The sequence below is a fragment of the Dioscorea cayenensis genome, chromosome 4 (genome assembly GCF_009730915.1).
Source record: "Dioscorea cayenensis subsp. rotundata cultivar TDr96_F1 chromosome 4, TDr96_F1_v2_PseudoChromosome.rev07_lg8_w22 25.fasta, whole genome shotgun sequence".
Lineage (NCBI taxonomy): Eukaryota > Viridiplantae > Streptophyta > Magnoliopsida > Dioscoreales > Dioscoreaceae > Dioscorea > Dioscorea cayenensis.
In genome coordinates, this window is record NC_052474.1 from 19,604,731 (window position 1) to 19,631,129 (window position 26,399).

The window sequence follows — 26,399 nt, forward strand, 5'->3', positions numbered from 1 at the left end:
TAAAATTACATCCCAAACAATTTAATATGATCAAATAACATTAATGGCAAGAGAAAATTTGATGAAAAAATTACAAATAGAAAAAAATTACTAATTAATTTAATGGCAGAAAATTAATGAGATTGTTTAATACATTAATATGGAAGTGATGGCCTGAAATGCTTGTCCCATGTCCGCACTAAATATGTTTTGTTACATCAGGATATGTTCGAATTTTATAGACAATTATGATTTCAAATGAAGGACAAACTATAGGTGAAAATATAAAAAAATGCTCCCAAATTAAGCTAGAAAAAATGATTTTGATCCATGAATTAAAAAAATTGCAACTTAGTCTCATTTAATTCCAAATTTATTGTGTTTCAAAATGATAAAAGATGATATGCGCAAGAGGCCAATATCAATCTACAATTCTTTTTAAGTAATATAAAGATTTTTTTTTTCCTTTGTCACAATACTAGGGGCGGAACCAAGGGGGCTAGCAGGGGCTGAAGCCCCCCATCGGCGCCGGAGGAAATACTTTTTAAACAATATAAGATTGTGTGGTTTTCGATTTTTCTATACTTAATTTTATGTAAAATACAATATTTGGACATATAAAAGTGTGAAATGTGGGTGTGCTTGAGTGGTTAGTGGGTTCATTTATAAAGTTTGGGATTTTTTGATCCACCCAAGTTCAAATCCCACTTGGTGCATTTTTTATCACATTTTATTTTTTAATTTAAAAATTACTATTATTTCAAATTTTAATAAAATAAATCTTATATACAAATTTTACTAATTTAAAAAAAGTTTGAATTGATAATGAGGCCTAACATATACATATATATTATAATGTACCATATATGCTACAGTGAAACAAAAAAAAAATTCATAAACAATAGTTTGATTGTTTGTAGTGAGAAGGATCAATTTTACCATATTTTAAAAAAAATTATAAACTTGAGATATATTCGTATTAGTTGAATTATTGAAAATCTCGGTAATAACAAAATTTTAAATTATACTTTATATTTTTTTAATATGTGTATTCAAATTTTGGTTATATTAGCACATTATTCTTCAATTAAAATAATTATTTTGTTAGATTATTTTTTTTACTTTTTATTTTTTTGTTTTGCCTTTTAGGCTTCAGTTCAGCCCCCCTACCATCAAGTCCTGGTTCCGTCCCTGCACAATACTACCAAAAAAAACATGCAGCTTAGAAACTTTTTTTATTTTTAATTCATTGGTAATTCAATTTAGAACTGGATTTAAAATAAAATTTTTTTTCCATTGTTTTAAAAATTAAAAAGGATATGTAATAAAATTTGTTTATAAATTCAAAAAATAAAAACGGTGAAAAATTTTTCAATTTTTTTTTTTAAATTCTAAAATGGATTTGAAACTAAAATGGTAAACCAGATACATTTTATTATAAATCTGTTTATAAATTAAAAAAATAAATTATATTTTAAAACAGATTTATTTGTTTTCAATCCGTTTTTAAATCCCTGTAGAGGAATAAAATGAAAATAAAAATTTTATTTTAATAATTAATATATAATTATTGTTCCAATAAATTTGTCCAACCAAAAAATATTGACAAATAATGACTTCATTGATTCATATAGATACAAAAGAAAAAAAGCACACACACACATTTACATGGCAAAACTTAAGAAAGAAACTATTAAATCTTATACCCAAATAGCAGAAGCTGCTATCAAAGAGCCAAACTCTTGCTTAAATCACAATACTCATGAAAAAAATAATACTTGGAGAAGAAAATTAGAGGGATAAATACACCACCAGCAAACTAAAGGAAGATGTCATAAATTAGATGTAAAAGTAGATTCACTTGAGGACTAAACACTATTCAATGTTAACCAAAAAAATATTACACAGAGCTAAATTAAAAGCATAATTTTAAGGGATTGTTAGCACAATTCTACTCACATCCTCGGACTTTCCAAACATTATCCATATTCGAAGTATGTGCCAAATATTGTGATTTTAACTTGAATATTTTGGCTTTGGAAACCACTAGTTGCTATTTACCAACTTTGGACGATCACTGAAATATTTTTAATATTAATAATTATAAGTGGAAATTGCTAAAAACACCCTCAAAATTTGCAATATGCACAGATTCTCCCCTTAAATTTGGCTATCCATAAAAACCCCTTTCTTTTGAATACAATGATTTTTTAAACCCCCAAACATTTAACAGTGATTGATAGAGTTAATTTTGAATTTTATGGACGAAATTGTCCCTTGCGTGGGAAGTTGTGACAAGTGTGACAGGGTTTGACTATAATGCCCTTAGGTGCAATGAGTTTCTATTTAAAAATGAGGCTTCTATTTATAATATGAGGTATGAGGTTCTGTTTAAAAAATGAGTTTCTTGTTTAAAAAATGAGTTTTCTATTTAAAAAAATGAGTTTTTTGTTTAAAAAAATGAGTTTTCTGTTTAAGAAATGAGTTTTTTGTTAAAAAAATGAGTTTTCTGTTTAAGAAATGAGGTTTCTGTTTTAAAAAATGAGTTCTCGTTTAAGAAATGAGTTTTTACGTTTAAGAAATGAGGGTTTTTTTGTTTAAAAAAACATGAGGTCTCTGTTTAAGAAATGATTTTTTTAGGGGTGTATTTATCACCCCTCAAAAATCTCTTTATTGCGATTGAAAGTTTGGGCCGAGTGAGACAAAGCATGCGACTCACAATCAGCGATCACGTTGCAGTGAAAAAAATGAGATTTTCGAACCCTAGAATTTGATCTTCACTCGATCTAGATCTCGATCTTGCCGGGAGAAAAAAGGTGCGACCTTTCGATGCCTTCAGCGACGACGAGCGAGGCGTGCGGTCTTCCTCAGGTCGGCGACGAAGAAGATGAAAGAGATGAGGTCGGCAGCGGGGAAGGCGATGAAGGCGAAGACAAAGGCGGCGAGATCGAACCCTCATCGGCGCCGCTTCCTCCCTCCGTTCCGTCGCCCTAACTTAGGCACCATGGATCCAAACCCGGAATGATCCCTAACCCTAACCCTATTGCTATCCATGTTGCGGTCTTCGCAGTCGAGAATGGTTCCGTTCAAGTTCGAGTGCCGTATTTTTCCGGCGTCACCATCGAAGACCTCACCACTCCGATCGCCGAGGAATGTCGCCAGACCGAGATCGCCAACGCCGACAAAGATTTCTCCTTTAAGACCCCCACGGCGAGGCACCTGCGAGATCGCTCGCCCGGATCCGGAGCTCGGCACTCAAGCGTTCAGCGAGATCAGCGACGATGAGATACTCAATGTCCCTACTCAATGAGGTTTTTTTTTAAAAAAAATGAGGTCTCTGTTTAAAAAATAAGCTCTCTGTTTATATGTTTGTTTGTCTTTGTTTAACTATCGATGTTTCTGTTTAATATATTGCGTTTGCGTTTAAAAAAGTGCTTAAATATCGTTATTTCTATTTAAATATGTACGAGTGACCAAGATTAATTGGTTTTTATATCAAGGATTAATTTATCACGTAAATATTTGTTAAACTGTTTAAATATTAATGTTTTTGTTTAAAAAATGAGTTTTATGTTTAAAAAAATGAGGTTTCTGTTTAAGAAATGAGTTTTCTGTTTAAGAAATGAGCTCTCTGTTTAAAAAATGAACTCTTTGTTTAAGAAAGAGTTCTCTGTTTAAGAAATGAGCTCTATGTTTAAGAAATGAGTACATGCAAAAGGAATGCAAAAAAGAATGAAAAATGTATCTAAAAAGGTTTAAGGGCAATGATGGAATTTCATAATGCGGGGTAAAAGGAAGTGAAACAATAAAGGAAGAGTGTTCGAGGTATGCAAAACTCACGGGTACTGTTTGGGAAGTTTTGAAATTATCGAGGGTAAAGCAGATAATTTTTTTCCCTAATTATAAAGATATATACTTAAAAAAAAAAAAGATTAGTTGAAAGGAATGAAACATAAAAGTATGCAAAAATTTCAAATAAGAGCCCCTGAACCATGTAATATAAGATGACATGCCCAGGGAAACCAAAAGGGTTGGAACAAATTAACCTAGAGCCATTGAAAGTGAGAGCTTTCTTAAAATTGAATTGAGTTATGCTCCTAACTGCATTCAAGTTCTATATATGTACCCTTTCCTTTTTAGACTCCATTTCATGTCAACACTTACTTATGTATATAGTGTTTTCAAAAATCTTAAAAATTATAATAACAAACTAATTAATTATGTCATTTAGAAAGTTGATATGTCCTGAACTAACAAGAGTGGTAGAGTTTGAGTCAAGAAAAGCTTCTAATATGTTCCTTAGAGTGGCTTTTGTTCCGGAGAGTGGCTTACTTGTGCTTTTACTCCTTCATATGTTAAAGTTGTTCTGGCTACTACAGCTTGGTACATATGGAAGAATCGTTGTGATAAAATTTTTTGAAATTATTCTGTTTCCATTTAGGTTATTGTTTCTCGGGCTATTACTCATGCTAAGGATTTCTCCCTCATCCATGTTGATCAGTTTGGATTTCGATTGATCCTTAATAATTTCTCTTTGAATGATGGTCCTTTTCTCTTCATCGCTAGCTTCTGGAATGAGGCTTCAGAGGTAGGTGGTGCTGGTTTTTTTTGTGTCTCCACTAATTATTCAGTTTTGTTTGCAGGTGCTTGTCCAATTCATGCCATGAGCGATGGGGAGGCAGACTTCTTGGCGATCAACCTTGCTCTTATGGCTACGGTGGACACTGGGCTCATGATCAAGCATCTTTTCATCAAGTCTTCAGCCTCAGGCAAATCAATTTCTTCAAACCATGCTTCAGATAGTCGTCTTCAATCTTGGGTCCTCTGTATCAACCTTCTTTTGAATACTGCATGTGGGGCAGCCTTGCATGCACGTTATTCCCAAGCTTTGGGCCTACCATGCTTTTAAGCTAGCCTCCTATGCTACCAATTTGCACATGCTGTCACTGTTCTTCTAGGGTCGAGAGCTGCCTCATTGGGTCATGATGGCCTTTCGTAATCTTTGGCTTTGTGTTCGATTTTCTTTTTGTTTCTCTATGTCTTTCTTTTGTTTTTTGTTTTTGTTTTTGTGTTTGTTTTTGTTTGTAACCTTCAACTCTTTGTAACTTTTTCTTTATTTTAATAAAATCAACTCTATGAGCTCTTTCCTAAATAAATAATAATAATAATAATAATAATAATAATAATAATAATAATAAAAAAGCTTCTAATAGATTTGAGTTGGAAAACTACGAACATGGTTAAGTATACCTTCAAATGATTGAACACTAACAAAAAGCAGAAATATTTTTCATCATTAACACTGCAACAAATAACAACCATGAGTCTCAAAAACAATACAAAAAGAAACGAAAGTATATTTTCATCTTAATTACACACTAAACTTAAGGCAAGGATATATATATATATATATAATATAATGCAATCATTTGATTTTTCCATGTGCTTCATAAATCTTTGAACAAAATATTTGCATTATGAGTTCCGATCTAGGGCTTTTTAGTTTTTTCTCAACAGATCATATTTAGATTATCAGGAACTCAGATCTAATTAAATGAAAGGCATGACATATATATATATATATATATATATTAGAATTTACACCTGCTTGACTAGGAAATTATATTCCAGTTGACCCAAGTAGTTGGAAAGGAAGCTTGTGTTAGGGTGATAATCTATTATCGATATACCCACTAGCTTATAGCCTACTGCCTTCCCTATAAAAGTCAAACCATTTTCCAGGTATACTAATTCTAAGAAATCAACCCCCAAATTTCCAGATGAGTACACTACACTAATTAATCAGACACCAAAGTCACTTCTATGAGGATTAACAAACCAAACACCTTAGTTTTTATGATGGCAAGCACTTCCAAGCAGAGTTACTTCACATGAAACACTAACTTATTTAAGAATGCCAAATTCATGCATGGATGCACTATGGTGCAATAGTGATAGATATACAATTTGTCTAATTAAGTAATGCTACCCACTATCCTGTCTGAATCATGTATAAAATACAGGCAGTGCTTAAATATCATTATCTGCTACAATACATATGTCACCACGTACAGATTGTGTGTTGTGATTTTATATATGTCTTTGTTTAGGCATATAATATTTTAAGAATTGCATTTAATAGCAAAATTAGGCAATATGTAATGGATCACATGATGGATATAAAACATAAGTTAACTATTTAATTAAATATATACATATGCTAATATCTTGATTACCCACATATATAAATTTTCATGGAAGCAAGATATATAGTTCTAAAAATAAAGACCTAGTTGTAAATATTTTTTTCAATTGCTTTCAATCTTTCTTGCAGATACAAGAGGCTAGGATAGAATACCGTACGTCCATGCATGTTGATGGAGCATATAATTGATGATGGTAACCAGGATCACTCTCAAGCCTCACACTCTCTTTGATGTAGTCAATAGATTGAAGAAGAAGACATAGAGTCAGATTAATTCTTCATGAATTCAACTTAACATTAGCAAAGGCAATACAACAACATATATAGAGAAAGGAAAAGCAACATTCCAGCAGAGATGTTGACACGATTACAAAAGAAATAACAACAAGCAACAAACAAAAAGATAATGTCCAATCAGCCTCCACAGCAGGATTCAGTGAAGTCCAATCAGCATACATTCCTTAATGAATCAGTACAGTAGTAGCTGACTCTATGACCAAGTCAACTGAGCACAAGATGTATAGCACTCAAGTTGATTTGTCATCCACACAAGTTCTGAGTAGAATTCTGCAGATATCTCATCATCCTCCCCTTACTCAGAGACTTGTAACTCCTAAAGCTTCTCTAAAATACTCAAATTTGCAACTTGGAAGGGCCTTTGTAAAGATATCAGCAACTTGTTCATTTGTACTACAATAAACCACACTGATCTCACCATTGCACACCAAGTCTCTAATGAAATGAAACCTAGTGTCAATGTGCTTTGTGCGGCCATGCATGGTAGGATTCCGAGTTATCGAAATAGCAGACTTGTTGTCACATTGAATCACCGTTGGCTCAGTGAACTTCATACCAAAGTCAGATAATAAACGTCGAAGCCACACGGCCTCACAGGCAGCAGAGGTAGCAGCAATGTATTCCGCCTCTGTGCTTGAGAGAGCTGTGATCAATTGTTTCTTTGATCTCCATGCCACAGCAGCTGACCCAAGAGAGAAGCACCAACCCGATGTGCTTCTTCGTTCATCAGTTACACCTCCCCAGTCACTATCAGTAAAGCCACAAAGCTTCAATTCTTCAAAATTTGTATACATGAGACCATGACCAATTGTTCCTGCAACATAGTGTAGGATTCTCTTTACAGTGCCAAAATGATGCAAGGAGGGTGATTGCATGAACCTTGAGACAATCCCAACAGCAAATACCAGATCAGGTCTGGTATGAGTGAGGTAGAAGAGACTTCCTACAACCTTTCTATACCGAACTGGATCTGTTTTCCCTGAACTATCTTCCAAGCTTAGCTTCTCATTTGCATTCATAGGAGTTGAGAATTTTCTGCAATTCAGCATCCCAGTCTTTTTGAGTAAGTCTTCAACATATTTTTGTTGAGAAACAAATAGGCCTTCGTTGGATTGAACAACTTCTAGGCCTAGGAAATATCTCAGACAACCAAGGTCAGTCATTTCAAAGGTTCTCAACATCTTCTCCTTGAATTCACTCAGCATCTCAACAGAGGAACCCATGTAGAGAATATCGTCTACATAGATACATAGTATGAGAATTTCAGAATTTCCTCTGAATTTTGTGTAAACTGTGGGCTCATTGATGCTTCGAGTGAAACCCATTTGAATGAACTCTTGATCTATGCGCCCATACCAAGCTCTAGGTGCTTGGCGAAGACCATAGAGAGCCTTTCGAAGCTTGTAGACAAGTTGCTCTTTTCCTTTGACTATGTAACCCTCTGGTTGGCTTACATATACATCTTCGGATATGTCCCCATTCAGGAATGCCGTCTTGACATCTAGCTGAAATATTTGCCAATTTCTTTGAGCTCCAACAGCCATGAACACGCGCACAGTCTCCATTCGCGCCACAGGAGAGAAGACTTCAGTGAAATCAATGCCTTCCTGCTGTGCAAATCCTTTAGCAACAATTCTTGCTTTCTTCCTGAGCTCTGACCCATCTGGATTTAGTTTGGTTTTGTAAATCCATTTTAGACCTATCGCCTTCTTCCCTTCTGGTAGAGCAGTGAGATACCAAGTCTGATTCTTTTGAATGGACTCCATTTCATCTCTCATGGCAGCCATCCACCCCTCATGCTTTGATGCTTCTTCAAATGTGCTAGGAACAATTATAAATATCTTCCAAGCGTCTATACCTCTCGGGAGCTGGAGGCGAGGTTGTAGACGATGATTGAGGTTCTATATCTTCTCTGGAATTATGAGAGTCATCTGATCGTTCAAAAGATGGATCGGACGGCTGAGTTTCAAATGAACTGGTATTAACTAACTCACTTTCCATGCTGGCAATTGGCGCGAAAGCTCTTGCATCCAATTCAGCATCGTTCCTCCAATCCCATAGTTTCTCTTCGAAGAAGGTAACTTCACGGCTGATGTGGACTTTCTTTGTCACAGGATTGAAACACCTATAAGCTTTCGAATCTTCAGAATAGCCAATAAACACCAACTTAACTGACTTGGCATCCATCTTCTGTCTTTGTTGACGATTAACCAGAGCATAACAAACACATCCGAATACTCATAGGTGATCAACCTTGGGCTTCCGGTGGGTCAATGCTTCATACGGGGTCAGCTTCTCCAATGCAACCATTGGCGATCGATTGATTACATGCACAGCAGTCGCCACCGCATCGGCCCAGAGTTCTGTAGGCAAACAAGCATCTTTCAACATGGTTCTGGCCATCTCCGTTACGGTGCGATTTCGCCGTTCAGCGACGCCGTTCTGCTGCGGCGTTCGGGGTGCAGTGAGTTGGTGCTTTATTCCAGTTTCTTCACAGAATGCTCTGAAGGCGCCGGAGGTGAACTCTCCTCCTCGGTCTGAGCGGAAGGCCATCACCGGAGTTGAATATTGCTTCTCAACAGCAAGCTTAAAAACTTTGAACTTCTGTAAAGCTTCACTCTTGTATTGAAGAAAATAGACCCAGCTGTGTCTCGAAAAATCATTAGTTAGGAGAAAGAAGTAAAGGTTACCTCCATAGGATGGGGTCTGCATTGGCCCAACTAGATCTCCGTGCACAAGCTCGAGTGGGGCTGTTGCTCTATATGCCTGCCCTTTTGGAAATGCACGATGAGCTTGTTTTCCAAGAGCACATGCCTCACATGGTTGTATATGGGTGATGTTGGGGAGACCATCAACCAACGCGATGTTCATTGAGATAGTTCGAGCTTCTCTTATTAAGGTGGCCATACCTTCATGCCGTGCAGAGTTGAGAGATCTTCATCTCTCTGTACAACATGAGCAGCAAGCACATCATCTGCTTCTAGTGGGAACAACCTATGAGAGGTCATAGGAATTCTGGCCACTTGTGTGTTAGATTGAACTTCTTTCACAATACATTCTCCATCAGTGAATTCTACCTTGTATCCAGAGCTCATAAGCTGACCTACACTCAGTAGGTTATGCCCCAATTTGGGTACAAACTGTACATTAGTGAGTATATGATTCTTTCCAGAATTGGCCTGAAGAATTACTGGCTAAATCCTGCAACCTGAAGTAAGTTTCCATCTCCAAGTCGGATGTTATGCTGAGGTGTGCTTTCCAGGTTCTTGAATAACCTTCGATCGCCTGACATGTGGTTAGAACAACCACTGTTAATGAGCCACTTCACTCCTTCACTTCTAGTTTCAGTGCTTGCCATGAAAAGAAGACCTTCATCTTGCTCCTTTGCTTCTTCTGTTATGTTTGCTTCTTTACTTCTATACCAGCATTGTGATTTATCATGTCCAAATTTTTTACAGATGAAACACTGCACATTCTTGTGCTGTCTTGAGTTGTCGGCATGGTGAAAGATGTCTGAGTTCCTTCCTCGCCCTCGTCCTCTTCCTCTCCCTCTGTTAAAGCCACCACGTCCACGACCTCTTCCTCCTCTATTGAAATGATCACATGATGGAGTGGTCCTCACATGCAGTGCCTTGTCTTCATCTTGGTCACCTGCATTATTCAGAATGGATTCATGGCTCCGAAGTGAGCCACAGAGAGCATCAATTGCGAGGGTATTGAGGTCCTTAGCTTCAACAATGGAAGAGACGACATTTGTGAATCTGGGGGTCAAGCTTCTGAGAATCTTTGTTACCACCGTCTTGTATGGGAACTCTTCTCTAAGCATCTTAATCTGGTAGACGACATCAAGCACTCATGTAATATAATCTTCAATCTTCTCTCCATGCTTCATCTTAGTTGCATCGAGTTCACGATGCAAGGAGTGAAGTCTTACAGTGATATTGTTGGTGTTTCCTTGATAGTGAGTCTTCAGCATATCCCATGCTTGCTTCGCTGTTTTTGCCTCTGTGATTCGAAGAAGAACTCGATCATCCAGGTTCTGTTGAATCAGACAAACAGCTTTTGCATCTTTCTTCATGATTTCTGTGAGACGATTGTCGTCAGGTTCTTCAGCTACCCCCTTCTCAACTATACTCCATAGGTCTTTGGATCTGAAGACAGCCTTCATCTTCAAACTCCATAGATTATAGTTCTCTCCCCTGAAGAGTAGAACATTAGGTTGAGAAGCATTCTAAGAACCAGCTGACATTGTTACCAAATTCTCTGATACCACTGATGATGGTAACCAGGATCACTCTCAAGCCTCACACTCTCTTTGATGTAGTCAATAGATTGAAGAAGAAGACATGGAGTCAGATTAATTCTTCATGAATTCAACTTAACATTAGCAAAGGCAATACAACAACATATATAGAGAAAGGAAGAGCAACATTCCAGCAGAGATGTTGACACAATTACAAAAGAAATAACAACAAGCAACAAACAAAAAGATAATGTCCAATCAGCCTCCACAGCAGGATTCGGTGAAGTCCAATCAGCATACATTCCTTAATGAATCAGTACAGTAGTAGCTGACTCTATGACCAAGTCAACTGAGCACAAGATGTATAGCACTCAAGTTGATTTGTCATCCACACAAGTTCTGAGTAGAATTCTGCAGATATCTCATCAATAATATCCTTGCACACACCTTGCTAAGAAACAATCATGGTCATGGACACATTGAAGTCTGAAAGGTGAATAAATAAATAAATAAATAAATTTAATATTTATTTATATTATTTATTTGTTATTCTTTAATTTATTATAAATATCTCTAAAAATTAAATATGAACTACTTCCACTTGACAAAACCTTGATATTACCAAATTAATTGTAGGATGGCAAGGCTAGATAGGTAGCTGACTTTTAGGTTGTGATACTTTGAATCTTATTGAATTCAATTTAATTTGATGCATTTGAGAGCGTTAGTGTTGTCAGTTTGTTGGCAGAGATAGATTTGGTCCTTTTTAATTAATCATATTAGGCCAAAGACAACTAATACACTAATGGTAATGATAATGTACGTTTACAACCTGTTGGTATTTATAGCACATGCATGCATGCTTGCATGCAAAATTCGCACGAGGAGAATTTGGCCTCTTGTCAATATGCCATTAATATTCAATTAGGTATTTGTTATTAGAAAAGTGGTTGTTTATCAAAATTAACACTACTTCCATCATGAATATATATAGTTATAAACTTATAAATACATTTTTTATCATTAATTTGTTATAGCTTTATGGAAAACCGTTGTAATTAATACTGTATTTGATGGTAAGAAATTTCATAAAACTAATCTACTATCGAGCTGAGTATATCTTGATTCCAGAATAGATTAATTTTTTTACACATTTCTTTCATGTTTTCTGAGTATGCATTGATTTATTATGGATATTTGTTTTCTCATGTACAATTTTAATTACTAGTGAAACTAGCGCTGTATATATATATCATAATTAATTATTACATTGATTTGTCAATACTACTATTTAATTTTTATTTCATTGTCCATGTGAATTTCCGATCAAGTGAAGAACGCATACATTGAATGTACCGATGTGTTTTCAAATATCAAAATTAGACTATTGTAGTTTTCAAAAGTGAGATTAGATACCTAACATTCTATTTATTTATATTACTGCAGTTGGAGTTATGTATACATGCTTAGATATATTAATTATCTATATGGTAAAATTGATCTAAATAGTTAACTCTATTAAATTTTTTTAACATAAATTGCTTTTATGCATGAGCCATTTTTCATTGGAATTTTGATATCAAAATTATTGTAGTTGATTGAAGACCTCCTTTGGCGTAGCATATTATTAATAGTGTTTAGGCTTGTGTTCGTTCTTTTTTTTTTTTAATTTATCTCATTTTTATAAGTTGATTTAGCATTTGAATTTAAAAAAAATAAAAATAAATAAATATCATTATCTTTATTGGCCAAATTTAGTCTTACACCAAAAGAATAGTTGGGAATATTTTAGGTGGATGTTCAGCCAATCTTATCTCCATTTAATTTAAATCGCACACATATGCACTATGTCCATTTTAGTTACATTTAAGTTCAAATTATACATACGAATTTAGTCTAAAATATTATTTTAGTTTAAACTCAGTCTTAATTTTAATTAATTTTGATAAATGTAGACAAAATAACTGTTAAAAAAATTTTAAATTTAGGCAATGAAAGTCCCTACTTTAACCAACTATGAGGCGCTCATATATACACATAAATAATAATAATAATAATAATAATAATAATAATAATAATAAGTATTATATCTAAGGAAATTCTGGATCACTACATGAATTTACTTGGTAGAATCAATTCGAGATCTGAATTTGTAGACTGGTGCAACAGAGAAGAGCAAGGAATAAAATCTCTCAGTTGGTGTTACCAAATGGTGAGGTATGTACTGATCCAAGTATTATATCTAAGGAAATTCTGGATCACTACATGAATTTACTTGGCAGAATTAATTCGAGATCTGAATTTGTAGATAGGACAATCTTTCAGGATAATTGTGTGTCAGAGGAGGATTGTAGGCTGTTATGTAGAGAGATTTCAGAGCAAGAAATTCTGATTGCTTTGAAGGGAATTAAGGGTGATAAGAGCCCAGGGCCAGATGGCTTTAATAGCACTTTTTTCAAGAAGACTTGGAAGATAGTGGGTTCAGACATCATACGGGTTGTCAAAGACTATTTTGGAAATGGGACCAAGTTGAGGCAGGCAAATGCTACAACCAAGACTCTAATACCTAAAGTGGCTGAACCTAAAAGTTTGACTGATTATAGACCCATATCTTGTTGTAATGTGGTGTATAAGATCATTTCCAAGATTCTGTCTAGTAGATTGAGAAATGTATTAAACAGTATAATTAGTTCTAATCAGTCAGCATTTATTCCAGGAAGGAGAATTGCAGATAATATCTTACTTGCCCATGAACTAGTAAGAGATTATCATAGAGGAAATGATGGATGTTGTGCCATTAAAGTTGACATACAAAAGGCATATGATTCTGTGTCATGGGATTTTTTGGAAGAGGTGCTATTGGCATTTAAATTTCCCCTCCACTTTATCAAACTATTAATGAATGTTGTGAGGTCATGCATGTATTCAGTGGTCATCAATGGGCAGCTAGAGGGATATTTTCCTGCACAGAAGGGGCTGAGACAAGGAGACCCAGTCTCTCCACTTCTATTCGTAATGTGTATGGAGTATTTCACAAGGTACCTTAACAACAGGACAATGAATGGGTTTAGATTTCACAGGAGGTGCTTGGAGATGAGATTGAGTCATTTATGTTTTGCAGATGATTTATTCATTTTTGCTAATGGTGACATTGACTCAGTTATAATCATTAAGGATGCTTTGCTGCATTTTCAGGGAGTTTCAGGGCTTAAACCCAATTTACAGAAGAGCTATGTTTACTTTAATGGAGTTCCAGCACTTGTTAGAAGTGGCATTGTTAATTTGTTATGTTTTAAAGAAGGGACATTGCCTGTCAAATACTTGGGCATTCCTTTGTTCTCATCTAGACTTAAAAAGGAATATTGCCAAGAGTTGATTAGCAGAATTTCAGCAAGGATATTAAATTGGTCAGCTAAGGCTTTGTCATATGCAGGAAGGTTGCAATTAATTAATGCGGTCCTAATAAGTATGCATTCTTATTGGAGTTCTTTGTTCCTGTTGCCTATATGTGTAGTGCAGGAAGTAGGAAAAAATTGTAGATCTTTTCTTTGGCATGGATCAAATGAAAGTACCCGAGGAGGATTAGTAAGTTGGAGTTCTGTTTATAAGAGTAAGGCTTGTGGCGGACTAGGCATAAGGTCTATTCATATTTGGAACAATGCGGCTCTTGCAAAACATATATGGAAGCTTATTCAAACTAAGCCTACTCTATGGGCCACTTGGGTGATTAAGCACAAACTCAAGAAGTTGAGCTTTTGGGGTATTACAAAAAAAGTTGATTCAAGCTGGAGTTGGAGACAGTTACTCAAGATAAGAGATGTCTTTAAAGGTTTCTTTGAGTATAAACTGGGAGATGGCTGTACATTTTCATTTTGGTACGATCCTTGGTGTCATGGGTCATCTTTAGTAGATCTTTTTCCTTAGATTAATGTTAGCAATACAAGTATATCAAGGGAAGCTGTGGTTAGAGATTTATGGAGGAATGGCAGGTGGGGGTTCCCTAATTATCAGAGGCATGATTTGAAGCCACTTTGGGATTTTATTAAGGGTAAATTACAAGATTAGTCACTAAACTATCCACCAGTTCCTATTTTGGTCACTAAACAAAAAAAAATTCTATTTTGGTCACTAACCTTTTAAATTGCTTCCAATTTGGTCACTGACGCCAACGCCGTTAACGGAGAGCTGACGTGGCTTAGCCATGTCAACGAACTTAACCACGTCATTACTGCTCTTTAAAAATGTGTCTTCTTTCTTCTTCCCCTTTCCCTTTCCCTTTTCTTTCTTCTTCTCCTTGCCCGTTTCTTTCTTCTTCTCCTTGCCAATTTCTTTCTTCTTCCTTGCCCTCAGTCCTGTAATGAGAATTCCCGTGAGATCAACATGTGGTAGATTTGGGTTGCAGTTTCCAGTAATGGCCGAAAGCTATCAGATATTGATCATTGTCTCTTCCTTTATTGTGCAAATAAAATGATGATTCATCAATGGGGAATCGATGGGCTTGTGATAATCCATCTGAATGAGACCCTGCAGATGAAAAACAACACCATCTATTTCTTAAAAACAATGTAAACCAATGAATGCTTAATCCTTGTTTATTCCGCTTACAAATTCAATGAACAACTTGCACCTCCCTCGAGAACACACACACAAGTGCTTAAAAATTAATTTTTGGCCAAACAAAAACAAGAAAAAAAAAAACACAATACATGGAGAATGTCATTATGTAGAATAAGCAACACAGAATGTCATTATATTTTAGCAATACACAGAATTCCAAGATGATACAGAATAACCAACACATAATTCGCAGATGATACGGGAATAACCAACACGGATCTCGCATATAAAGCTGGTAATTTTGCGGATGATACAAAAATAAGCAACATAGTCATCCGGTAATAACATAATGACATTCGACTGCGAGATAATCTAGTAATTCTGTAGATGATACAAAAAATAATTGTTTTGCATGGTAAACTTACATCAGGCATCCATCTGCAGGAGAAGAAGAAAGAAACGGAAAAGGAGAAGAAGAAAGAAAAAGGAAAGGGAAAGCGGAAGAAGAAAGAAGACACGTTTTTACGTAGCAAAGGTCGACGTGAGTTAGGTTCACGACATGGCTAAGCCACGTCAGCTCGCCGTTAATGGCGTTGGCGTCAGTGACCAAATTGGAAGCAATTTAAAAGGTTAGTGACCAAAATAGAATTTTTTTTTTGTTTAGTGACCAAAATAGGAACTGGTGGATAGTTTAGTGACTAATCTTGTAATTTACCCTTTTATTAAATGCAGTTTTATCATTGATGAGGATAGTAGAGACACCATATGTTGGAAGTATGACAAGAAGGGTTTTAGTATTGCTAGTGCATGTAAAGTCTTGACACAAAATGATCAGAAAGTTAAATGGGCTCGATTGATGTGGGCAAAGGGTCATGTTCCAAGATATGCTTTTTATATTTTTGGCTTGTCGTACAGTAACAAGTTGCTTACAAGAGATAAATTGTATAGTTGGAGGGCTATTGATTCTGAGATGTGTGTGCTTTGTAATGATGCTAAGGAGGAGGTTAGTCACTTATTTTTTAAATGCAGATTTTCAGCAGAAGTATGGGAGAGAGTTTTGAAAGAGATCAAGGTGTATAGAAGACCTTTCAAGTGGACAAGAGAGATCAATTGGTTTCAGAGGAAGACTTGTGGTAAATCCTTGCTCTCAAGAGTCAGAAGGTTAGCCTCATCAACATGTGTGTACGTGATATGGAAGGCTAGAAATTGTCTAGTATTTCAGTGAGAAATGCACTCGGCCTCGACAAGGTGTTCGAGAGAAATCCGAGAGGTGCTAGTGATGCTTTATAGTGATTTTTACAACAGAATATGAGAATGTATAGATATAAGGATGAATCAAGTGTATCTTGCCTGCTTGGTGTTGTGGAATGTAGATGGTGGTTTGTTTGTGAATGGAGTGTTTCCAAGTGAGATGATTGTATGTAGTTGTCTGTAGTTGAAGGAGTGATCTTGATGTGCTGAGAAGCATAAATGACTGTGATGGTAGTTGTATATGTTGATGTTTGGGCTCTAATGAAATTTATTTTGGCTTGACCAAAAAAAAAAAATTTATAATAATAATAATAATAATAATAATAATAATAATAAATTTAGAGCAACCAGAACATAATTTTCAAGTTAGGTATACGCTAATCCCTAACACTCGAATGAGTTGTTCGACAGTTGACGATGTGACAAAGTAAAAAACAAATAAATATAAAAAAACCCAAAAAATAAATTGTAACATGAGAGGTTTGAACTCAAGATTTTTCAATCATAAACACGAGTATAATTACTAATTGGTTGGCCACAATTCCTCTTGCATGAGTTGTTTGCTCGTCAACTTCAGTTTAAAAATTCGACATCAATTGAATTGAGCTTTAGCGAATTAAACTACATTAGTGCAATTTCATGAATGTATCTATAATTATAATACATCTATATATATATATATATATATATATAATCAATAAATATAACTAATTTTAATATTTATAAATGCGGGCAAACCAAAAACCATCTCCCAACTTCATCAATGAAGTCTCTTTCTTCACGTGCCTCGCACGTGCATAAGGCCACTATATATACCATCGCCCATAATGCTCTTCGTCCTCGTTCACAGAGACACAGAGAGAGAGAGAGAGAGAGAAGAGATCAGCAATGGAGGAATTAGGGCAGAAGTTGAGCTTCGACGCAAAGAGAGCGATGGTGAACGAGTTGAGAAGAAGCTTTGAGGAGGGCAAAACGATGGGATACGAGTGGAGAGTGGCTCAGCTAAAGGCGATCCTTAGAATGATGGATGAGAGAGAAGCTGATTTCATGGCCGCTCTCCATTCCGATCTCTCCAAGCCCTACTTTGAATCCTTTCTCCATGAGGTCATCTTATCTTCCTCCTTAATTCTCTCCTCTTTACTTTGTTTTTCTCAATGTGATTCTTGTTGATTCATGGGATGAATTTGGTGTTGGAGGAGATTATTTGGGAATTGAATTTGGGGATTAATGTTAAATGTTTTGCAGATTTCTTTAATTAGGGCTTCGTGTTCGTTGTTTCTTAAACAATTGAAGCATTGGATGAAGCCAGTGAAGGTATTTTATTCCTCCCAATTTTAAGCCTTTTTAATTTATTCGGATTTGTGTGTGTTTTCATTTTTAAATTTAATTAAACATACAAAAGTACAAATTAAATTAAATTTGTGTTGGGTTGTTTTTCAAATTCTTTCTCTGGCAATATTGTTTCTGTATTGTATATTTGGGCTCAATACTATTTATGTAATTTACGGACTTGAGGGTTACGTAACGGGTGCACTTGCGCATGTTTGTCATCTATTAATAAAAATAAATAAAATAAAATTTGTTTTTTTAGTATGAGAAGTTTAAAAATAAAAAAATAAATAGTTGCCAGTTAGGCAGAAAAATGAAAAATTTTGAAATTTTGATCCAACTTTAGAAAGGTAATTTTTATTTTATTTTTTATATTTTTTAATTATATATAGTTTCCTAATTATTTTAGTATTATTAACTTATAAAAAAATTTTAAAAAAAAATAATTATGATATATTATAACTTTCTTTCATTGTTGGATTTGGTATATATGCAGGTTCTAGCGGCGATCACCACTTATCCTTCAACAGCTCACATTGTTTCTGAACCGCTTGGTGTTGTGTTGGTCATTTCGACCTGGAATTATCCTTTTAGTATGTACCACCAAATAAAATTCATAGATTTTTTTAATCATATATACCAAATAAATAAATAAAAAGTTATATGTATATATATATATATATATATCAACTCCGGATATTCATAATTGGCAACAATGAAATGGGTAGTGGGTTTTAGAATCATTCTTAGAGGTTGCAGCCTATATATACATATTCTTATTATAGTTTATTTATTAAAATAATTAATTACTTATTTATTTTTATAAAGCGAATAAATTGATATTCACATTATTCACTTTTTATATTACATCGAAATCTCCAACTTTATTTTTTAAATTTGTTTTTTTAGTAATTTTTATATGTTATTTTGGGAATATATATACATTCAAAGATTTTAATGGGGAAAAATAAAAAACTACTTAATTATTAAATGTTTCTAAAAAATTAAAGATGCATCAATTAATTTTATTTCCCTTAACTCAAAAAATAAGAATTTAAATATAATTTATAATCTGTCTATAGAAACATAACAGTAAAATAGCTCCTGTATACATATCTGATTGTGTCTATTTCTATCAATACCTTTTTTACCAACTGCAAACGTTTTTGATGAATTATAATATATATATATATATATATATCTATTCAAGGGGACCTTTCAATATAAGACAATTTCACAATGGATAGGAAAAACTACTAGTGGGGAGAAAGAATATATGCGCAAAAATCAAAAGTTAATTAATTTGTTTCTGGTTTATCCATTCTAAAATTGGATTTTGGCTAATTTTTGTTTTTTCACAGTGCTATCTCTTGAACCTGTGATTGGAGCTATTGCAGCAGGCAATGCAGTTGTTTTAAAGCCATCAGAAGTAGCACCTGCAACATCAGCAATGTTTGCCAAAGTTTTTCCAGAATATGTGGATAATTCATGCATCAGAGTTGTAGAGGGAGCTATTCATGAAACTACTGCACTTTTGAAGCAGAGATGGGATAAAATTTTCTACACAGGTTCAGAAAAATTCATCATAATAAAACAAAAATCAACTAACCGAAATCTATCAATGTTGTTATTTGTATATATGCAGGTAATTCCAGAGTCGCAAAAAGTATAATGACTGCAGCTGCAAAAAATCTAACTCCAGTGATTTTGGAACTCGGAGGAAAATCACCTGTGGTGGTTGATCCTAATTGTGATTTGAAGGTAGGTAAATGAAGTTTGCTGCAGTGATTCATTCTTCAATGATTTATAGCAATAACTGTGATCCTTCTGAAGATTGTGGCAAAGAGAATTGTTGTTGGGAAGTGGGGCTGCAACAATGGACAAGCTTGTGTATGTCCAGACTACATAATAACAACTAAATCATTTGCTCCACGATTGGTAACAAATCAGAACTTCAATGAATCACTGCATTTTCAGAATTGAGCTTTTACTGCTGTGTATTCACCAGGTGGATGCACTGAAAAGCACTTTGGAGGGATTCTATGGGAAAGATCCACAACAATCGAAAGATTTATCTCGCATTGTGAATTCCAAACATTTTGCGCGCTTGACACGGCTCCTAGATGAAGATCGAGTCTCTGGCAATGTTGTTCATGGAGGTCAGCGGGACGAGAAACAGCTGTAAGTGTAAATTTCTTGTTTCCATGTTTCTGACTATAAAGACAATGTGTTAAAAAGTGTCAAATGTGTAAAGCACCATCCTCATGTTTTGACAGATTCATAGCTCCCACGATCGTGTTAAATGCTCCACTGGATTCACCGATAATGACGGAAGAAATATTTGGTCCTTTGCTTCCGATCACGACGGTGAAAACATTTCTTTGCATTTTAATTTTTCCTTGCTTTCTTACACTATGTATCTTCAGCGCAACTTTATTTACACAGGTTGACAAGGTGGAAGATAGTTTCAGTGTAATAAAATCCAGGCCAAAACCTCTTTCTGCTTATCTGTTCACCAAGAACAAGAAGCTTGAAGAGAAGTTTGTGATGACCATTTCCGCAGGGGGGATACTCATAAACGACACAACCTTACAGGTGACGCAATCATCTTAACATTTTCATGACAATGTTTCTAGCTAGTATTTTACTAAGAATGCCCATTTGTTATGTTGTGTCAATATGTCATGTAGGTCGCGAACCCTGATCTACCATTTGGAGGAGTAGGAGAGAGTGGGTTCGGTTCTTATCATGGAAAATTTTCATTTGATGCATTTAGTCACAAGAAGGGTGTACTATCCCGCGGCTTCGGAGGAGAAACCCCAGCAAGATACCCGCCTTATACTCCATGGAAGCAGGCACTCCTAAGGAATCTGATTAATGGTAGTATTATAACCCTAATACTAGTCCTTCTAGGATGGCCCATGGCATGAATAAGTCGTCTTCTATATCATGCCTTATCTAATGTGGTTGTTAATGCTATAATTCTGCATAATGTAAGCCAAAGAGAATTATCGCTATTAATAAGAAAATAATCAGCAGTTTACAGCACAACAATTTAGGTTTCCATCTGTATAGCTTTCCACATAAATTCGGGTATCAGAAAATCTCCCTGATCAAGAGTTGAAATAGTATTCATAAGCCAACAGTTTAATTGCAAGAGGTGAAAATTAACTATTGGCAATACAAGAACAAATTCATCACGTCCCAAAGACTCTGCACGTAGCCATTGATTCCTCTTGCCAAAAAGGAAAATGAGAGAGAAACCAAAATCCAGTATCAGGATAAGTGTTCGGTGGGATTTGAAATGAGCAAATGACAGCAGAGATAATTGACTCATTGATTCAATAATTCAAGCTCAAGAAATAGCAAAACAATTCTTCAAAATTTACCATATATCACACAATATATAGGATAGTTGACTTGGTAACTACAGTAAAAAAAGAAAAAAATTTGATGTTTTGAAAACTCACAATCGCAGAAGCAGGTAGCAAGGCTTTTTAATGTTCAATCTCATCTTTGGAACGAAAAGTTTGCTATCCCGTGATTCAATCTAAAATGCTGCTGGCTCACTCTGCAATCTGCATGCTTTGAAGGCCACAAAAAAGGTTATTAGTGTGGGTGACATATTTAGCAAACCATTCACAATTTACATTCAGGTCACACAAGACACAGGATCTCTCGCACACTGGACATCAACTTTCATAAGTAGACATTTATGAGGGTACGGTATGGCACTGCAGAATTTACCAACAGCATCATGAAGAACGGATGTGACGAGTCCGTTCTGCCCAAATCCCAAATATTAAGAACCCAAATACAAAAGAAATTGTCCAATATCTTGTTGGTCCATATGTGAATCGAGAAGATATCTGTCACCAAGAAATCAAGAGAACTTTCATTTCAATAACTGTCAATCTTGCATGGGTAAGCCCAGAAAAGCATGTGTAGCATCACATTGGAAGAAAATATCAAAAAATCACTTGCATTTTCATGTAACTTATAGATTGCACAAGAATGAAAGGCATACACTTCACAAAAGACAGTGAAATATATACACAAATGAGGGCATTGAAAGGAATGAAGCACATAGGAAAAATATTAAATCAACTTACAAATCTAAGAGAGACAAGTGTTGTCAGGGCACACACACATCCAAGAAGAATATAAAGACCGGAAATTGCGATTTTCTGCAAACCAGTGAATACTCATGTTAAAGATCATAAATTACCTCAGCACAACAAAAGGAAATTTAGATGCAGTTATAAGGCAAATGAACACCCAAAACTTATTTCACCAATACCATTCCTTTTGTCTACTGGAAACTAGATAACTTCACAGTTAATACAAAATATGAAAAATATAAGATTTAATAATAAGCGCATTACCAAAACTTACCTTACCAACATGAGGGGCAACTAGCCATGCAAGGACCAATGTGAGGAGACCAGTGGCTACCAATATCCCTGTACCTTCTAGAGTCCATCTTGTTGCAGAACTCTCTACAGAAGATATTTGTTCAGTGGGAGCACTGAATAACTGATCAAAATTTTCATGTGACACTGTAGCAGTATTATTGTGAGGATTGAACCACGAAGATATTTCACTGAGCCTTTGTCTTCGAATGGCAGCAAGAGCATCAGGATCTACACTTGAATTTGTCTCCACATCAGTATGAGTAACTTCTCCGGTAGCAGTCCGTTCCCTTAACGATTCATAGTCTTTTAAAGATGCCATCACCTTTTTGAAATCAGCAGACCTAACATTTGAGGCAACATTTCCACATATTTCACAAACTGTGGATCCATGGCTAATGAACCACTTCAATGCACACGCATAGTGCACAAGAGCAAGTTCATTTTTGCAAGAGCACCCAAGACTGATCAGCATATCTTGCTGATGAAAGGAACCCGATTCCAGATCATTGCTACAGACAAAGACCTCTCCTTCAGGGCTCACAAACTCAATAAATTTAGGTTCCCTTGTGCTACTCTTGGTGTGGATGACATCCTTTTCAATAAACCTGGGGGAAACTTTATTATTTAAGTCACCATCTCCATTTTTCTCTACCGCATCCCGTAATGGAGGGAGAATGTCTAAGAAACCTAATGCCGTATCACCTCTGCTGTCCGATTCAGCACAGTGACACACACGACAGAACGAAATGCCTCCTTCCTTATCTGAATCCACATCTGATCCACAAAAACCATCTAAATCATCTTCCTCAGATGATTGCAAAACACCGTTACTACATCTACCACTATCTACTTCCATGTGTGCTTCCTTGACCATTTTCAGATAAATGCAAATTCTATAGTAAAATATACCATTCCATCTTCAAGCTTGTCTATTGATCAGCAACTAGTACACTAATCTCTTTTTCCTTTGGCACAAAAAAAAAAAAAGTTGTCAATTGCCAAAAACTCAAGCATTCAAATATATGTGCAGAACATTAGCATTAACACTCATCAGCCCCCACAAAAAGAAACACTATTAGCAAACAACAAACATCAATTCTTGAAAATTTACACAAATAAAAAAGATAATTCTCAGGGAAATGGCAATTTAATTCAAACAAAAAAAATCCACTAAGATTTCTCTAAATCAAGCACAATCTCTCAACATCACTTGATCATTAAAAAAAAACCATGAAATGAACCTCAAAGCCCAAACCAAGCACAATCAAACAACATGAAATCACATCATTTAATTCATCCCAAAAACAAATCACACAAAATAAACTAAAACACACAAATCAATCAAAAAAACATAAATAAATAAACAAATAAAACTTTGAATAGAAGCAAAGGATGAGATTCGCAGAGGAGCAAAAGATCACCAAAGAGAGTGGGATCATCGGAAAGCTCAGAACTTTGCAAAGACGAATCGAAATTGAATTGAAGAAGATATCACTGAAGACGATGTTGAGATTCTTCGTCGAAGCATGGGAAACGTTGTGGCGAGTTCCAGACTTCCTCGCAAGAGAAAGTGGGACTGTGGTGGAACTGGGACGGATCAGGGCCGAGAAAAAGTAAAAGAAAAAGAAAAGTGTTTTTTAATCCCTTGTTCCCAAATTACACTTAAATTTGAGGGTTTTTTTGCAAAAGAAGTGCATCAGGATACGTGCTCGCGATTGATCTCTAACATCCACCGCACATCATGCCCCGAGATAAGGTTTTGTCATGTATCTATACTGATCGTTCATTATCTAGAAAGACATTCATGGAGTTCATTATGGTTAATCCGCGATATAATATCAAAGGGTCTGTTTTGCATGGTTGGCCTTTTCTGGTTTTTTTATGTTTGATTTTTATTTTAAAAAAAATTAAAGTGGATAAACCATATACTTGGTAGAAGAGTTTCTTATTTAATTATTTATTTATTTTCTTATATCTAGTTTTAAGTTTTATAATGGTTATGAAAGTTTTGCACATCAATACTTCTAATTGTTTTATTCATTGATTATTATATTTTATAAATTTATTTTTAAAAAAAATGAAATTGTTGTTAATATAATTTTTTTATTGTGAATTTATTTTTTTAATTATTTTTTATTTTTTAATAATAAATATTTATAATTTCATAATTTATTTATATAATAGATTTTTTTTAGACAAGCGTCAGTTTAAAAAAAAGTTAGGAATGTAATAATCATAACCGTTTAAATGAATATCTTATAAAAATGATCTCAAATTGTGTAGGTTTATTTATGTATGCATCTCCTCACCTTGTGTAAGTATTAGGGTTCGATCTCAAATTCTTTTCAAAATGAGAATTTTATAAAAATGATTTGGTGTCAATAAGCTAAAAGGCCATTGGTTAGATAGTATCTTTCAATAATACAAGATTTGATCAATAAAAAATAATAAATCAAAATTATTTTTTTAATTGTTTATATTTTGAAGTGATTCGAGTATGATTTGTTTTGTTGCTTACTTTAGAATCTCGGATTAAAAAAACATAAAATAAAGTAACAATTTAATTTTATTAATCTCGTGAAATAAATATAGGGAAATTAACTAAAATTAGAAAGACTAAAAACTCTAATTTTTCTAAATTTTTTTTTGAGTGACATTCCAGTTTTTCCAATTATGAGCTCAACTTTGAATTTTACATGCAAATTATAGAAAAGTTCTCTATCTTTATAAAAATTAACAAAGAATCACTTGCTTCCTTTTGCAATTTTTAAAAAAAATAGATAAGATTGATTTAAATCAGATGTAATAAAACACTCGAGAGCAGAGTCCCATTCCTATCGACCTGGCATAGAATAAGTTGCTCTAAACAGGCTATGCGCAACTTTATTCGCAAATCGAAACATAAAGGAAACATGCACATTTCTTACCTCTTGCAAAATCTGATTGCAACCTTCTACCAAATAAAGGAAATTAAAATATTGGAGTATTATTCTCCTTTCAAGGCATGAACAGCTTAGTCACAATAAGATTTAAGAATAACATTATGCCATCCTTTAGACTTTAGCCACAATAAAGCCACCTTGATACTCACAAAGACTCGGCCTCCCATTGGAACAAACCAGGAAAGAGATTAGACAAGGCATCGACACATTTTCCTTGTGAATTCCTTGCCACAACAGCAATACTTGTATATTCTCTATCTCTAAACAAGGCAGCATCCACATTAATCTTCAAAGTGCTCCCACTTGGAGGTTCCCAAGCTACTGCTCCTATATCTTTGCCACTCCCACTCAAATGCTACCCAAGTTGAGCTTGTTGCCATTAATATAGAAAACCACCAGCTCGATTCAACACTCGTTTGAGAATAGAGAGTTTTAAGTGCCATACCTTGTCATTTCTTGCACACCAAAGACTCCAACAAGTCATTACAATGAGCTCACATAAATCACTAGCAAGAGTCTGCATCATTTGATCCATGAGGGTCATGAAAGGTGTATTGCCTATAATACCACCTAGGAACATTAAGAGTTATCCAGCAATTATGAGCTAAATCACATTTGATCAAAGAGTGCAAGACAGTCTCTTCACTACTGCCACACACAGGGCAAAATAGGATTGACCTCGACACCTTTTATGTGGAGATTATCTGTTGTAGGAAGGAGATTGTGACATGTCCTCCAAAAGAACACCTTGCACTTAGAAGGGATTTTCATCTTCCAAAGTCGAAGCCAAGGGAAGACAGAAGAGTGGGCTTGCACATCAAGATCAGTTTGCATACTTCTATAACAACTCTTTATTGAGAAAAATCCTTTAGGATTAGGGTGCCACATTAAAACATCCTAATGCTCTATATTAGGAGGAGGGATGCTCAAAATAAATTGTTGATCCCTTGAGTTAAATAGTTCTGTAATTAAACCCACTATCTCATCACTAATTGTCATTAGTATTTGCAAACAAACCCTAAAGTTCTCTCTAACAGACGGATACAGAGGTACACAAGTTACGATAGCTTAATTTACCTTATCATGCAACCCTAGAGGGTAAAACAAGAAATCCTAGAGAAAGAGAATTGTAATCTGATAGACTCGAACTCGAGACCTCTTAATCACTATCACAAGTGGTT

At 34.9% G+C, this 26,399-nt stretch overlaps 3 protein-coding genes across 4 annotated transcripts; 1 reads left to right on the plus strand and 2 right to left on the minus strand.

Moving 5' to 3' along the window:
- Positions 1-9,668: 9,668 nt before the first annotated feature.
- LOC120258749 lies at positions 9,669-10,649 on the minus strand. Its single transcript, XM_039266185.1, has 2 exons — positions 10,416-10,649; positions 9,669-10,313 (listed from the first exon to the last, which is right to left on the minus strand). Exons 1-2 carry the CDS (start codon positions 10,647-10,649, stop codon positions 9,669-9,671), a joined length of 879 nt encoding a protein of 292 aa, XP_039122119.1.
- Positions 10,650-17,395: 6,746 nt separating this feature from the next.
- On the plus strand, positions 17,396-21,299 carry LOC120259059 (aldehyde dehydrogenase family 3 member H1-like). The gene is made up of 10 exons (XM_039266593.1): positions 17,396-17,636; positions 17,778-17,846; positions 18,358-18,454; positions 19,223-19,429; positions 19,507-19,622; positions 19,695-19,799; positions 19,870-20,042; positions 20,138-20,228; positions 20,307-20,456; positions 20,552-21,299. The coding sequence occupies exons 1-10, from the start codon at positions 17,421-17,423 to the stop codon at positions 20,789-20,791; spliced, it is 1,464 nt and encodes a 487-aa protein (XP_039122527.1). The 5' UTR covers positions 17,396-17,420; the 3' UTR covers positions 20,792-21,299.
- On the minus strand, positions 21,167-23,890 carry LOC120259060. Of its 2 annotated transcripts, XM_039266595.1 has the most exons (5): positions 23,698-23,890; positions 22,257-23,241; positions 21,974-22,048; positions 21,609-21,730; positions 21,167-21,446 (listed from the first exon to the last, which is right to left on the minus strand). In XM_039266595.1, exons 2-4 carry the CDS (start codon positions 23,148-23,150, stop codon positions 21,617-21,619), a joined length of 1,083 nt encoding a protein of 360 aa, XP_039122529.1. In that variant the 5' UTR covers positions 23,151-23,241; positions 23,698-23,890; the 3' UTR covers positions 21,167-21,446; positions 21,609-21,616. The 2 variants fall into 2 exon arrangements, with proteins under 2 accessions (XP_039122529.1, XP_039122528.1); XM_039266594.1 differs by having other exon boundaries at positions 21,167-21,730.
- Positions 23,891-26,399: the final 2,509 nt, after the last annotated feature.

Coding starts and splice junctions, on each gene's coding strand:
- LOC120258749 (XM_039266185.1), bottom strand. CDS start 10,649: ATGAAGGCTGTCTTCAGATCCAAAGACCTATGGAGTATAGTTGAGAAG. Junction 10,314..10,415: donor GAAACACCAACAATATCACT/GTAAGACTTCAC, acceptor GTCGTCTACCAG/ATTAAGATGCTTAGAGAAGA.
- LOC120259060 (XM_039266595.1), bottom strand. CDS start 23,150: ATGGTCAAGGAAGCACACATGGAAGTAGATAGTGGTAGATGTAGTAAC. Junction 22,049..22,256: donor TTGCCCCTCATGTTGGTAAG/GTAAGTTTTGGT, acceptor ACTGGTTTGCAG/AAAATCGCAATTTCCGGTCT. Junction 21,731..21,973: donor CACTTGTCTCTCTTAGATTT/GTAAGTTGATTT, acceptor TCTTGGTGACAG/ATATCTTCTCGATTCACATA.
- LOC120259059 (XM_039266593.1), top strand. CDS start 17,421: ATGGAGGAATTAGGGCAGAAGTTGAGCTTCGACGCAAAGAGAGCGATG. Junction 20,229..20,306: donor CTTTGCTTCCGATCACGACG/GTGAAAACATTT, acceptor TTATTTACACAG/GTTGACAAGGTGGAAGATAG. Junction 20,457..20,551: donor TAAACGACACAACCTTACAG/GTGACGCAATCA, acceptor TATGTCATGTAG/GTCGCGAACCCTGATCTACC.